At 37.0% G+C, this 16,270-nt stretch overlaps 1 protein-coding gene across 1 annotated transcript in view; it reads left to right on the top strand.

Annotated features, from left to right (window-relative positions):
• Positions 1-16,270, top strand: part of TTBK1 (tau tubulin kinase 1) — a 94,365-nt gene that overhangs the window by 32,713 nt on the left and 45,382 nt on the right. Inside the window, exons 4-6 of the mRNA XM_032217158.1 lie at positions 3,300-3,373; positions 4,429-4,569; positions 6,484-6,588. Coding sequence (XP_032073049.1) covers positions 3,300-3,373; positions 4,429-4,569; positions 6,484-6,588 — 320 coding nt within the window. The remainder of the gene's footprint in view (positions 1-3,299; positions 3,374-4,428; positions 4,570-6,483; positions 6,589-16,270) is intronic.

Here is a 16,270-nt window from a genome sequence, read left to right as displayed (position 1 = left end):
GGGGAATTTTGACCCATCTGTCCAAGCTGACTACCGAGTCAAAAAGCTGGGAAGCTGACAGAGGAGTGACTTAACAGCTTTGGCAGACTCAATCCAATCAGCTTGCAGAGAGGTCAACCCATTCCTGGATGCTATCTCCACCCAGATGGGGAATATTATAATTTTCTATTGGACATTTCATATTTCATATCCAAAGCCCCAATATTTGGGTCCCTGTCAGAGAAAGCAGCTCTTTTAGACAAGGTAAACTACGTTGTGGAGATGCACTATTAATATTTTCTCCTGCACTTCCAAGAGAAGAACATGCTCTGGTTTAGTCTGAAGGGAGAGCTTTTGTTAATGCAGCAAATATTATAATACCAAGAACATAAAACATAACAGTAGTGTCCTATGTTATGTTCTGTAATATGCAGTTGGCCAGGAACTTATATTTTGTACTTCATTCCAAATATGTAATCTACAAATACTTGAATTATGGCCATGTATTTCATCAGCTTGGGCAATAAGTACTTATTTGGAGAACAATTAGGACAAAATCTCATTCAGACTCTTAACTGATGAAGAATTACTACCTTAAGTAAACATTTGCCTTACACTTCAATAAAGTTCAAAAAGTTATTTGTTAGCTTTGCATATGGATAAATAAATATTTATGTATGTACAGAAGAGTAAGTGACAGTAACTGCCTGTCTCTCTTATGGACTGGCATGCTATTTGAAAATATGAAAACAAGACAAAAATAGTCAAATATAACCCAATCTTTATTATGATTATAATCAGCAAAAGAAGAGTGGGATATAAACAATTAGTAATTTAAAACACTATAAAATACACATGGTTAAAAAAAACATTGTAAAAAGCTTATACACACACATACAAACTCCACACCAGTCTTTTAAAAAATCTGTAAAAAAAGGGGCAAAGACATTAATTTAAAATGTGGAAACATAAAAGATAATATATGGCTCATTCTCAGAAATCTACTAAATACTCTGAACTAAGAAGTTAAATATTAAGGTTGGTCTGAGACACAGGTCATCATCTGACACATTTTAATTGCTGCTGCACAGAATCTGCAAAATTTACGTTGTAACAGAATTACTGTCTGCAACAGAGGTGGTATTCAACAGGTTCTGACCAGTTCTGGAGAACTGGTAGTGGAAATTTTGAGTAATTCGGAGAACTGCTAAATACTACCTCTGACTGGTCCGTCCCCATCTATTCTCTGCCTCCCGAGTCCCAGCTGATCGGGAGGGAATGGGGATTTTTGTAGTAACCTTCCCCCTGGAGTAGGGAGGGTCTGGAGATTTTACAGTATCCTTCCCCTACCATGCCCACCAAGCCATGCCATGCCCACCAAGCCATGCCATGCCCACAGGACCGATAGTAAAAATTTTGAATCCCTCCACTGGTCTGCAAGCAGTAGAGAGGTATAAAATTGTACTATGAACCCTATTTGTGCTATGTGTGTTTATACAGTATTAGTGACATGAGGGCAGTGGCGGATTAAGGCTCACTGGTGCCCTAAGCACTGACAAATCTTGGTGCCTCCCCCCCTTTGTAAATGCTGTACAAATCTTCATTGGGTTTTTTCTTTCTTTCTCAACTTTGTGGTGCCCCCCTGGTCCTGGTGCCCTAAGCACATGCTTAGTCTGCTTAATAGTTAATACATCATTGAGCACAGGCCTTGTAGGAGCACATTCTCCGTTGATTCTCTATGTCCAGAGTCACAGGGCATTGCCTTTCCTGGAAGAGAATGTCAGTTGGTCTTACCTGAACTGCATGTCTCGAAGGATGGCGTGGGAGCAGTCACAGCTGGGTATTGTCACAGCCCATCTGCCCGGAGACTGAGGTAAATCTTGAAGCCTCTGACTCTCCACATTAACCGATGATCCAGTCAAGGTGACTCTAGAAGGAAGGGAACAGGGTAACCCACTCCCCTTTTGGTCCCTGACTGACCAGTAACACTCTACTTAGGCCCACCCTGCGCGGGGTGCACTACGGATGGGAAGTGACTGCTCCCACGCCATCCTTCGAGACATGCAGTTCAGGTAAGACCAACTGACAGTCTCTGAAGTGGGCCGTGGGAGGAGTCACAGCTGGGAGATACCAAAGCTGGGAGGGTTCATAGGCCCTGAGTCCCCCCCCCCCGAGTATCCAGCACTCTCTGGAGGACTCTCCTCCCAATATACGCCTCTGCGGAGGCGAAGGCGTCCAGTCTATAGTGTCTGATGAATGAAGAGGGCAAAGCTGTGACTCCTCCCACGCCCCACTTCGGAGACTTTTCCTGTATCAGTTTTCAATATAAATGGAGGACATGACATCATGCCATATTATAGCTCTTTGGAAATAGTCAAATAGCACTTTCCAACTAAGAGGAGGGTATTGCTGTGGAAATAATGTAACATTCCAACCTTGCTGATTGGAGGAAACCTAATAGCTGGAGTAATGGGGAGTTGGCAAAAGCAAAAGTTTTTAATTCAGAGGAAAAAACACAGCAAGACCTAACTGTAAGTCCAAATACAGGTTCAACTGAACTATATTCACTAATAATTGCTATTAAAAGGTACTATGTATTCAGGCTACATTTTACAGTCTTTTAAAAAAAAATCTAAATTCAAATGAGCTGAAACACTTGAAGCTGCTTAAGCACAGTTCAGAGTACATAATTACCCAGAAAAAGACATGAAAAGTAGATTTCTAAATGGAAGTTCTGACTGTGATTTGTGGGGATTTTCAGTAGAGGTTGAGCTTAGCAAGTGGACTTAGGTATGACACTGTTTGGTAAAAATGGAAATAACCAGTATTTAGAATTTATCATTTTGGTAGCCGTTTCCCATGAGTTCCCCTTGCTTGATATCAGATACTGATTCCAATCTCTGGACAATAAGGATGTGATTCCAATGACCACTGAAATAGCTTAAAATTGATTGAGTAAAAATAACTGGGATAGAACCAGGTGGAATTGGCAGGTGCTTTTTCCAAAGATAACAATAAAGGCAAACAGCTCATTCTCAGAAAGGAACATAAGAATAGGGCAAAAAAAAGAAGCTCAGGATTATATGTTAGAGTAGAGTACTGGGTACGAACTACATGGAATGATTCAGGAAACTAAAGAAATCCTGGATGTCTGAGATTTTGTTTGTGTGTGTGTGTGAGAGAGAGAGAGAGATCCCTTGAGCTTTGTACTTAGAAGTCACAGGGATTCTGGAAGACTCTTCGAAAAACACCTCTTATAAGATGATAGTGGCAGGCTAACTGCATTCTGATTGATTGAGCATGGAATTTATATTTTGCAGGGAAAGATCATGTTTGCAGATTTATTGGCTGTGGGAGGAATGAGAAGTTTAACTATGTTGTTATGCAACTACAGGTAAGCTTTTCTGCTTTTTTTTTTTTTAAAAAAAACAACTTCATAATTGTATTTACCATATCCTCAGTGATGATATGGAATCTTATCCGGATGATCAGTTTTTACAGGCAAGCCAAACATGTGGAAAGTTTTTTCTCTTTTGCAATACCATGGAGATGGAAAAGGATTAGCAAGGAGGAGTTGAAAGGAATCACCTTCTCTTTCCCTTGGGTCACCTGAAAGTCTCAGAAGGCTCTACTAATGCGGACATTTGCCTCTGAAAATAAGGCAGGATGGCTGTTTTTACAAGGATCCAGAGGATGTGGGGAGAGGACTATTTGACTACTCTCCTATCACTTCTTTTGTTTTTCCACAATAATCTTACAGTTCCTTCCATTTCTCCTGCCTCACAATAGATTAATAAAGTTGGAAATGACCATATGGATCATCTAGTTCATCCCTGTGTTCAATGGAGGACTGACTACAGCTTCCTTGACAAATGACTATACAACCTCTGTTGAAGACCTCTAGTGGTTGATTGACAGCTTATATAGTCAGGAACGTCTTCCTGATGTCTAGCCTGAATCGTTATTTTTGTAATTTTCATTAATTGGTTCTGGGGCAATAGATGAAAAACCCCCACACCTTTCAAATTTTATTGTTTGTGTTTCCAAAATTGCTGGTTTTGGATTTGCCAACTGACTCTTTGGTATGCTTATTTCATTTTTCAACAGATAGAAGAGAAAAATGTGACTTTTGTCTTAAAATGATTTTTAAATTAATGAAATTGCTTACCTGTCCACCTTTGAATGGACAGTCTTAATGCTGATAGTCAAAAACATGGGTCAGTTTTGTAAGATTTGTTTTCCTTAGAACTGAAGACCAGCATTGAATGAACAGAAGACAGAACTTCCAGCTATATTTTCAGATGATTGTTTGTCAAAATGAGCCAACAAGAATCTTTCTGACATAAACATAATTGATCCAAGCAGATCATTTTTTTCTTCCATCTGGTGGATTAAATAATATCTGCTGATAAAATCTGGTATTGAAATCTGATATTCATTTATTTTCAGGGCCGGAATCTTGCAGACCTCAGAAGAAGCCAGCCTCGAGGAACTTTTACACTGAGCACAACTCTTCGATTAGGCAAGCAGATCTTAGAATCCATAGAAGCCATTCACTCAGTGGGATTCTTGCATCGAGATATCAAGCCCGTAAGTAGATTCTGGTGGCTGACCTTTTCTACATAGTTTACCTGCCATTGATGTTTCTGAAGTCTCCTTGCAGTTGGAAAACATAACCTCTCAGGGGCAGAGTTTTAGAGAGAGACAAGTGCATTCATGAAATGCATATTAAAGCATGACTTTATGTTTTGGGATAGGTAAGGCCTCACTTACAACATGGGTCTGTGTATTTAACTAGTTCCAAGTTGCAAACACATTTCATGTTTTGTGATCACTTTTTCTATCAATAAATGAGAATATGCACATATAAAAAGGTCAGTAACAAAAAATATAGTAATCACTATACTCCAATCCTGGTTGGGCGATTAAGTTGTTAGTTTTATTAAAAAATGAAAATATTCTTGTGAAATTGACTAGGGTTTTCAAAGAGGTTTCCTTCTATGATTCCCTTTTCAACAGAGGGAATTAAAATTCAGATAAGAATTCAGAATTAGGTTAGGTTTTAGGTTAGGTTTTATTAACACTTATAGACTAAGAATTATTCCTAGTACTTACATTTGAGAAAACTGAAACAATATTTATTAGATTTACATCCATTTATTTTTGTATAACCCCAAGCATTGCATAATGCTGCCATCTCATTGTCCCCTGTGAGGTGAATTGGACTGAGGGAGAGTGACACTGAGATTCATGCCTAAGTGAGAGCTAGAACTCGGTCTTCCAATTCCTGGGTTAACGCATTAACCATTAAAACAGGCAAGCTCTATTTATACCAGGAACACTTTCTCCAGCTAACTTCTTAAACTCCTAGGCTTGTGCATATATTTATTTCTTGAAGGAGTTGGATTGATATCCTTCCTTTTGCTCTATGCACTGTTGAAAATCCAGCGTCTTTAGGAGCTGAAAACATATCTTTACCAAGTCTGGTTTTCAAGAGTACATTTACTAGTGATTGCATGCCCAGTTGCATACTGTTCACCTTCTCATGTGCTTTCAAGCCTCATTTTTCTTATAGACTTTGGTATGCATTACCACACAATCTTTTATTAGTGTACACATATATAATATTAATATAAAAACCTTTTAAAAGGAAAAAGGATCTCTTCCTCTCTTAGCAAACAACGGCAAAATATCAGTGTCTTTCTATCCTTCCTCCAGGTCAGAAAAAGTAACCACAATTAGCTATACTAGATTTAGAAGAGATGCAAATGTGGTCTAATTGCTTGCTTATTCTATCTTGCCAGTATTGCTTTTCTGTTTATGTGCCATCCTCATTACAGTCATCTGTACATCACTTTCTCATCCCTTTTGTTTTTATTGTACTATAGCTTACCTTATCTTTGAAAATGGCATATATGGCTAATATTCTAGGAGCTAGAAATAAAATACAAGCTGATGTTGGAAGAAAAATGGGTTCAGAATGATACTATCGGATTCAACAAATAAAAATATGGCAATAGGAAACATATATAAATGTATAATTATAGAATAACTGCATTGGCAAAAAGTTATGAAAAAATATTGGAGTTATTACAAACTGAGTATAAATTAACAATGTAATGCAGCTGCAAGAAATATGTACAAGGATGTTTCCTACATAATTAATTTAGTTTATTCTGCTTCACTTGGACCCCCCTTCAAATGTTATATTCAGTTTGGATATTAGATTTTAAAATGGGTTTAGATAAATTGGAATAAATTAGAGAAAGGTAATACATTCTACTTTCAGATGACTAGAAACAGAGATTGAATTGATATATTAGTCTGTCAGGAACCTACTGCATTAAATACAAGAACTTTGTTTAATCACAGATGTAACAGCAAAATGATTAATAATGGGAAATACGATAAAAATAGTAACTGACAGATTTTGGATAGTGGCTTTATCACCCATGAAGGGATACTGATATATTGACATCTTCTTATTGTGTTGATCCTGTTTAGTCTAATTTTGCCATGGGACGGCTGCCTTCAACCTACAGGAAATGTTATATGTTAGACTTTGGTCTGGCCCGGCAGTATACCAATACTAATGGTGAAGTCCGACCTGTAAGTGATGTCTTTTCTATTTCTTTTTCTGTCATTGTAATAGATAAAAAAGAACAATTATATTTTTGTGGGTATTCTTGGTGCTCTCTGAGCTTGGTTGTTTTCTTGCAGATGTTTCATTACCAGACTAGGCAACATCAACAGTGCACTGATGATGTAACTTAGTTTGGTAATGAAATGCCTACAATAAAACAACCAAGCTCAGAAAGCACCAAGGACTCCATCAAACCTGAGCTATAAATATTTCTTCTATCAATATCATTATATGTTTACACTTTTTATTATTTCCATTTATATTTTGACAATCAGTGCATTTGTGTATTTTTATATTGCCAGTCTGTGTACATGCCAAAGGCACACAGTACACTGTATATTTATATACCGCATTCCGTGTGCCTTTGGCAAATAGCCCTGCTGGCCACATGATCATTGAAATTGTCTTTGGACAGTTCTGAATCCTTCAGTCAAAGAAATGGAGATAAGCACCATGCCCTAGAGTTGGCTATGACTGACAGGGAAATTGTTATCTTTTATTACTGCCAGTCTGTCCAAGGGCACTGTTGTATTATTCATATTTGCAGTGGCTGTCACTTTAACATATGTACCTATTTGTTGAGATGAAAACTGAATATGATAGAGTCTTCTAATTGGGCGAAGAGTTGTTACACATGATTTCAGAATAAAATGCATATGTCTTGTCTCTATCAGTTACTTATATCAGTACTAAAAAAATAAAACACTGTAAATTGTTCATCCTTTTATCCATTAACAACTTTTATAGAAGATTGTTTTTTTTTTAAAGCACACTGCCTATGCTGAATTTATGCTCATTCAGAAGAAGCAAATTTGCACCTGATAATGTTGTGAATGATAGTGGCATATATAACCAATCTTACTTTTTCTCCTGCTACCATCCCTAAAAATCTCCAGAGGGTTAGAAGAAACTGCTGAAGAGCAAGGTTCTACTGCTATAAGATTCTTCTGTTTGATTTCAGTTAATTCAGTGATTTATGATAGCTCTTCTGCGCCTCTCTACAGTATTTCAGTATGGTTTGCAGCATAATAATTATAAACAGATTTTAAACAGTTAAAACAATAAAGGTGCCCAATCCCACTGGAGATAGTAACAAAGGTTCTTTGGAATAATAGCCTTACTAAATGGCATTAGTTTGGGCAATAACTGAACCTCTTAGGGCAGGAAGCCTGTTCCAAAATAATGAGATTGCAGTGGAGAAATAATGCATTGAGAGCCCTCAGACCCTCAAAAAGGAGGGGAACCTTAAGCACCTCATCATGAAATGAGTTGGTTTATTTGAAGGAAAGATTCCTCAAAATATCTAGGAAACAGGTGATGAAGAGGTTCATAGATAAAAACCAGCACTTAATATTTACCCTTTAAGAAACTAATGCAGCAGGTACAAAAATGGTGTTATGTTTATTTATTTAGAAAATGTATTGCCAGATACCTGGCAGACTGCAATGATTAAATATTAAGGTATCTTCAGTATGGTTAATAATTAAAGCATAAAACAAAAACCAATAACTAAACTGGGCATCCTAATGCTAATCATAGACCCTTCTGAACAATTTGATTTTCAAAAATATTTAAATTACAAAACCAAAATATTGAACACAATTTTACTATCAAGGGAGAGGCTATTCCACTGATAGGTAACCAGTTCTGAAATTCAGCCCCTTTAAGCCTCTGAATCTTATTTATCGTAGAAATTGATGATCATCATCATTATTTTCTGTTAGAGACAAATCAGATATGACAAGTCTGCTTGTGGACTTCTGAGATCCAGCAGCATTTTTGTGTACCAAGTCTTTTAGATTTTATAAATGGCAATCACATGGTAACTTTGAATTATATCCAGAAGTTAATAGGGAGCACCTATACAATATTCCTGATGATAATTACTGGCTAATAACTGGATGCTGCAATCTGGATTAATTGAAGCTTCTAAGAAGTCTTCAAAGGCATCCTCCAAATAGAATGCGTTGGTCCAAACTAGTGACAATGGAGCATGAGTTATTGTTAAGATATCCTCTTGCTCTAGGAAGGCCCATAAATAGTCACCAGCCAGCTGGCCAAATAGTCCACTTATCTTTCAAGTAGGAGTGGTGAGTTCAGAAGGACCCCCAATTCAGGGACCAGTTTCTGTCAAAGTCAACATTGGATTAGTCACAGTATCTGAATGGATAAAGTGCAATTTTATCTTGCTGGGATTCACTTTTAGCTATTTCATCCTGTCTAACTCCCACAGCCTTCAGATACTGCAACAAAATACTAATAGCATTTCCTATTTCATGACGGGATGGGGTTGCAATGCAGCATTGGGTATCATCATGGTACCCTGAATCAATGCTGACTGTACCCATTGGCTTCATGTAGCTTTGAATGGGCAAATATTTAACATTATATCTGAGTTGCAATATTTTCTATACATATCTTTCAGGATTGAATGTAGGCATTGTAATTAATCACTGCATAGACACTGCTCCCAGTATTTGCCAAGATTTCAGTGGGGTCAAATGAGATCTCTCAAGATGAGCCCAAAGAAGAGCTGAATGTTGAAGTTTCTTATTCCAGCCAGTGACCAAAGCTAGGATTAAAGCTTAATGATAAGCTTGAAAGTTTGAAAAGTTAAATTCATCTTGCTTACCAGGTAATTGTACTTTGTGCAGTGAAAGCTCTAAGTACCAATATAATTATTCTCTATTTTTACTTTTCTTCCAAATGTTTTTAAAGAAAAGATTGTGATACAGAGCCCAATATCACACTATTCAGTATGTTAAAGATTAAAGTGCAGAGCAAATCTGCAAACAATATGGTTAAAACCATGTCATCCCTCTTCTTTTCTTTTTTATAGTTACTGCTTAGGTATGCCAGGTAGCTATTTGATTTAAATAAAATAGCCAACATTAAAACTTAACCACAATTTAAAATTAGTTCAATAAATACATTAAACTATATCAATAATAGAAAACACCGAGAGATAGTTTAAGACCCACTTATGTTGTCAATCTCTTTTAGACACCAGCATCCAAAATAAAAATGTTTCTTTGAGACCACATAAACTTGCTAGATTAGTATGGAACAATGTACTATTTCTCAAATCTTGGTCCTGTTTATATCTTTGAGATACGTAATTAATATTTAAAATTGTGTTCTGAGATTTAGACTGGTAGCCATTGTGCAATGTTGCTTTATAGCCATCACTACCATTGGTCTGGCTCTAACATTCTGGAAGTTGATTTTTAAAAAAATATTTTCCTAGGTACCCCAACCTATTGTCCCAAACAAAATATAGCTATTAGCATCCTTATGGGAGTAGTTGTTTAATACAGAACCCTGTGTATATCAGAGATGAACCCAGGAGACCAACCAAATAGACAGTATCAATTTCCAAGGTAAATGAAATAGAAATTGAATCCAGTTCAGGTTAAATTCCTATTATTTGGCTGATCAAGACATATTTCTTACTTTGATTAAAGTTTAGTCCGTTTCCTTCATTCTGTGCATTATTGTCCTCTAGCAAGGACTTAAATTTGAAAAGCTTTATTAAATTTAAAGAGAAAGAACATGAATCTGAATTCAATAGCACATGCTGGCAGTGTGTCCCAAAACTCCAGATGGTTTTTTCTATCAGTTGTATGTATCTATTAGGTAGTATAATTGATGAAATAGAATTTTAAGAAATATTATAGTGCTCATGTTATAGGTCACAACTATCATAAAGATGAGTTCATTCTCCATTATGATGTATCTTAATGCCATAACGTGTACTCTATCTGATAGCACTGTTATCAGAACAGCTCAAAAGTCTAAACATCCAGCCAAAAAAGCAGTGGGGACAGTTGGGAGAAGTCATTCGATGAGATTCTACGGTTGCCTCAGATACTTATGCTGAGGGAATTGAAAAAGACAGAAAAGTTGCCAACTAAATTTTAACTTGAGCCCTTAACTAACTGCTTTGGAAAATTCAGTGACAGTGACGTTTTTAAGGAAAAGTACACTGTCAGTTTAAACGGAAGCATTGCTATTGTTGGCAGGATGATAATTAATTCCGGAGTTGTAGACAGAAACTGCTACTGTAACAGAAACTGCTATATTCCATCCTCTTTTTGAAAGCAGATATAGGATGGAGAGACAGAGGGGAGAACTGTACATCTGTATCATTAACTGAATTCTGCTTGTCTGGGAAAATCAGACTTTCAAAGAAACTAATATAGTTCTACCTTTGTTATAGCAATAGCACTTAGACATATATACCACTTTACAGTGCTTTACAGCCCTCTCTTAAGCGTTTTACAGAGTCAGCATATTGCCCCCAACAATCTGGGTCCTCATTTTACAGACCTCGGAAGGATGGATGGCAGAGTTAACCTTGAGCCTGATGAGATTTGAACTGCCAAACTGCAGGCAGTCAGCAGAAGTAGCTTGCAGTACTGCACTCTAACCACTGCGCCACCGTCCTATTAACAAAGAAAACATTTGTGAATGTTTTGTTTTGTCTTGTCAGCTCTGAAACATGGCAATGCCTTTCCAGATTTTTCTTGGGTAAAACTTTGAACAACCAAAATTGGCAGACTGGAACCTGCCCAGAATCGTCTAACCAATGTTCCGAATTACCACATGCGTGTTTCTTGCACAAAACAAAATACATTTTCTCTGTTCCAAACTCTTCCATATAAAGGCTTTGGTACCCCAAGTAGGAAAGGTGTGAAAGGTGGGGAAAAAAGAATGGTACTGTAGGCACACTCATGGCTCTCCAGTGAGAGTGTGGAGATGGGTGGCTCATGTCTGCCATATATGGGGATGCCCCACATCTCTGGCTGCCTCTTTATGGCTTTGCCTTGCTCTTTCTCTTGAGATGGGCAGAGAAGCTACAGCTAATGCTTCTGCCTTTCCCAGCAAGCTAGGCTGCTAATGGTAGCTGCAACTTCTCAGGCAGAAGGTGCAGAATGAGATGGCAGCCACTCTTTCTCTTTTTTCTTCCTGGCTTATTCTCTTATCTTGGTGCATAAGAGGGGGGAAAACTCACTAGAAAAGCTTCGAAACCTTAAGAGCAGTTTGACAGTGAAAGCTGTTATCTAAAATACTGCATGCAGTGACACACATTGCCTTAGATTGTCATTGATAATGGGCTCATCTATCTTGATAGTGTGATGCTCCTCCCAGTTTAATAAATCTCCTTGCTGAAAATTATTTGGTTTTCTGGAGAGCATTTCTGAAACGATGAGAAATATGCAGCATTTTATCATGAGAAGTCTCTTTTGTTTGCATGAATTGAAAACTTTGCATGCTGCTGTTCTGCTGACTCAGCTCTAGATTATTGATTAAAGCTATTTCCTCATGAATCAGACTGCATTGCAGCAGTTTGCAATACTTGGTTTAAGGATATTGCATATATGTGTAAGTATGACTTTCTGGATTTGACTGTATGGCTGAAGCAGAATGTGATAGAAAAGTGCCTGATCAGCTTTGTCTAAATATTTGAAGAAGAAGAAGAAAACAACAACAACAACCTCACAACAGAATCTTGTTTATAACATGACCAGTTTTTAAATAGAGCATCCAAATCCAAAAATGAAGATTGTTACCGATTCTGGTATTTCCTAATATTGATATAAATGTTTAGTCATCATTATCACTCAAGACATAACAGCATTATGGTGATAATTAATCATTGTCTCTGTATTTAAAGGCATTTCACATCATGATCTCATAACCAAGTTAGATTACCAATTCCATTTCAGATTTATGTGGTACTTAGAAGCTTTCCTAAAATTTGCTTTAAACAGAGCAGAATTTTTTTCCTGCTAACGTGGGTGGTGGCGGTGGAAACCATAACTGTGTCTTTCTTCTCTTTTGTTTGCAATTATGCCTGTTATGTTTGAGCTTATGAAATACAAAGCCTTTATTTCAAGAAGATACTAACTTTGCATTGAATCCGTTCACTTTTCAAGAAATCAATTATGGCAAAACTGATCTGTACTTTATTATTTTATTTTATCCTATTATTTAATATTATTCCCCACTTGTAGATCCCTAAGGAATGAGATAACTTTGAAAGCTCCCAGTCCCAGAATAAAATAAGGCCTATATATTTGAAAACCTATTTAATGTCGCAGAAAATCCTGATGTGCTTTGTTTGGCTTAGACATCTTGGTGAATGTGCTTACACATCATACTAACTCCAAAGCAAGCAAACCAACAATTGAATTATGTAAAAATCAGCTCATCTACATCCACTCTATGATTGCATATTTCAGAAAGCTACCTTTTTCCTGGTGTAAATAAATTTTGTTTAATTTAAAATTGCCTTGTTAAATCCTGGCTTTTTTTAAAGACAAAATCTTAATGTTCTACATCTCACTGCACATAATACATAATTAGTAGAATTCAATCACATTTCACAATTTGTAATCTCTTTGAAAGATTATTATTATAATGATGGTGGAAAACAATGCTATGGAGTTTTTATATTTATGAAAATCAGCCTAGCCCTGATTCAAAAGAATATTCCATTTGGATATGGCCCATATGGAAATGGCATTGTTGTGATCTAATCAAATGTACATTCTGATATCCAGAAAAGGTTCTAAAGAAATGTCTTATAAATTGGCAGTAGAATCGTACTACACATAAAACCTATTTATTACTTGTTTACTAACAGCATTTATAATCCAAACCACTAGGGAAGTATTCTTAGTGATGTACAACAAGCAAACAAAAACTAAAACCAATAAACATTATACAGTGGGACCTCGGGTGCCAACTGTAATCCGTTCCAGACTTCAGTCAGCACCTGATTTAGTCGTGACCAGAAGCAAGACTGACCGCATGTGGTCATGGTGTGGAAGGGGAAATTGCCATGGCAGGGAAAATTGTCACGGCAGTATTTATTCGGCACCCGAGAATGTGTTTGTGACTTGAATGAAACATTTAGCAGATTTTTTGGTCGGCACCCAATTTGATCATGGCCTGAGCACTTTGTGACCTGAAGTCCCACTGTATAACAATAAAATCCACTAATTAAGTATCTGTGATAAATGACCTCAGATTAACTGTGACTGAACACTCATTAAGATAATTTTATATATTATAAAATATTAAGAGGTCTGCATGTAACTTGAGAGGGAGGGGGTTGCATAAATCAGGGCTAACTTGGAAGATGACTGACATTTGCTCTACTCATGTTTTCTTGTAAGAGGGATTCTCAACAGCCCCTTTTTACGATCAGCTAGATTAAGTTCCGGGAAGATATTAACTAATCTTCAGGAGTAGGATAAGGAAGTAACATATTTTTTGGACTATAAGACGCACCGGAGTATAAGACACACCATGATTTTGAAGAAGTAAATTAAAAAAAAAGTTTTTGCACTCTACAGGCCTCCCAACCCTCTGCACACCTTGTTTTTTACAACCAAAAAAAGGGCATGCAGAGCTTTGGGATGCTTGTAGAGTGCTCCTTGAGGCTGGGGGTGGGAATTAGCAAAAATGATTTTTTGCTCATTTTTGCCCTCCCCAGCCCTCAAGAGCACTTTGCAAGCCTCCAAAACCCTCTGCACATCCATTTTTGCAAAGGGGGCAGGGTTTTGGTAGGACAAAAATGCTGTATTCAGTGTATAAAATGCACCTAGATTCTCACCCCCTTTTTTGGGGAAAAAGGTGCATTTTATACTCCGAAAAATATGGTAGGTTTTAATCTAAGCTTGTTTTGGTCCATCAAGATTGTCAAAGATTCCAGATACGGGTTCAAGACTTCCTTGGTCCAGACTGGATATAGATTAAGTGCACTGATGATACTTCACCCTGAAACACCTGATGACTTCTCCCAGTGGTTTTATTTAAATAACAAAAAGGAAAACACTAAACCCTGTGATTTTCTACACTGGAACTCAAATGCTTTTTCTATGCTTTTTCTATATTTCCCCAGGACCACTGACAGGAACCATCCACTCAGGTGTGAGCAGATCCATATTAGAACAGTATTAATAATTCCAATGCAAGTAAAGTCCAAAATGATACAATGTTTGATAATATTGAATACCACCAAGAGGTTTAATGGAGCCAAGAGGGCAGGGTTCTGTTATCTATATCCCCATGAAGATCATCTTATCAGATGACCAGTGCCATTTCTGTCTCATAGCTGGAATTGAATACAGACTGAAAACGATCCAAATAATCTGTTTTTCTAGGATCCTGTAGCTGATTCCTATCACTTTCTCAATAACCTCCTACAGATAGGAGGTTGAAGACCAAGCAAGGATTATGAAACGTGGCTGGAACCAAGAACTACTTCTTTCAAAGCAAATGACATTACCCATCTCCCTTAAATTATATAGATTGCCTTCCAGATCCAAAGCCTCATGCCTCAACTTGTCATCTAATGCAGCCAGTACGGGCATGAGTCAAATTTACAAATTGGTAGTGTTAATATTATAGCGATCCCTATCTGCTTCTATAGGTCCTACATACCCAAACATATCCCAGATTACAACACAAGTTTCCTTCTCTCATCAACCATGGGCTTTGCCCATTTCCTATCAATCTACAATGTATATGAATTGATTTATGATTTATTGATTTATCTGCCGAGCCATGAATTTATCCAGTATGCCTATAGGTGTTTCTCACCTGCTTGACTATAAAAGGGTCTAAATAATTTTGAATAGGGCCACCAGGTGGGAATTTTCAGACTACTGAAGTGCAGGGAATTTCACTGCTTTTATCATCACAGTGTAAGTCTAGCAATGCTCACTTGCATTTAGTTCTGGTTTTCTGACTTTATTGCTCTAGGCAAATTTTCAAATATCCCTCCACTTCCTTAGTAAAGTAAGAACTCACCTTGAAAATGATAACATGAAAAAGATCTCATTGGAGCTATCTCAGGTGCTTTGGCTGCCTCCCTATTTCACAGATCAATTAACAAGATGGATCTACCTAATACACACTATTTTGTCAAAAGTCTGCCCACCTGGGTTCCACATTCTGCAGTAGCTGTTGCAAAGTTTCCTCCTCTTGCTTATATAGATGAATAGCTACATACACCCTAAAGTAAATGGAACATGGTTTCTATCTGCCTAAAATACAGTGAAAGGCCAGAATTGCTGAATAAACCTATGTTTGAGTAAGAGTGCATTGTGATTTTTCTTTTGCTGATACATACTGTATATTGATATTTATATCCTTTATCAGGAGGCATAGTTATTCCCAAAAAATGTGAGCTCCAATAACCCACAAACAGATTTTTAAAAGTATCCAAAGAGTCTTCAAAAAATAAAAATAAAAACTAATTGTTAGGAAATAGAAACAGAAGCTATCCTTAGTAAATAAGGACCTTGGAGATAAAGAATAGTATGACCCCTGAGGATTCAAATGATGGCCATCCCTAGAACAAACATTGAAGAAGAAATTGAGAAATTGTGTCAATTAATCTTACCTCTTATCAAACTACAACATGGGGACCAAAAGGCTGTTGAAATTCACTACAGGATATTGACTATAATTCTATTGCTAAAGACTGGGTCAGTCCTTAGAACTGGAATCTGAAACTCAAATTGTCGGGTCCATCTGAGGAGTAGTTTATTGGCTCAGGAGTTAAAACATTGAAGTCTTTGATACAAATCAAAAATGGAGAATATCATGATATGCCATTAAAGTATATTTTAA

Source organism: Thamnophis elegans, chromosome 4, assembly GCF_009769535.1.
Source record: "Thamnophis elegans isolate rThaEle1 chromosome 4, rThaEle1.pri, whole genome shotgun sequence".
Taxonomy (NCBI): domain Eukaryota; kingdom Metazoa; phylum Chordata; class Lepidosauria; order Squamata; family Colubridae; genus Thamnophis; species Thamnophis elegans.
Note: the sequence above shows the minus strand (reverse complement) of the source record. Positions and strands in the feature narration are given on the sequence as shown.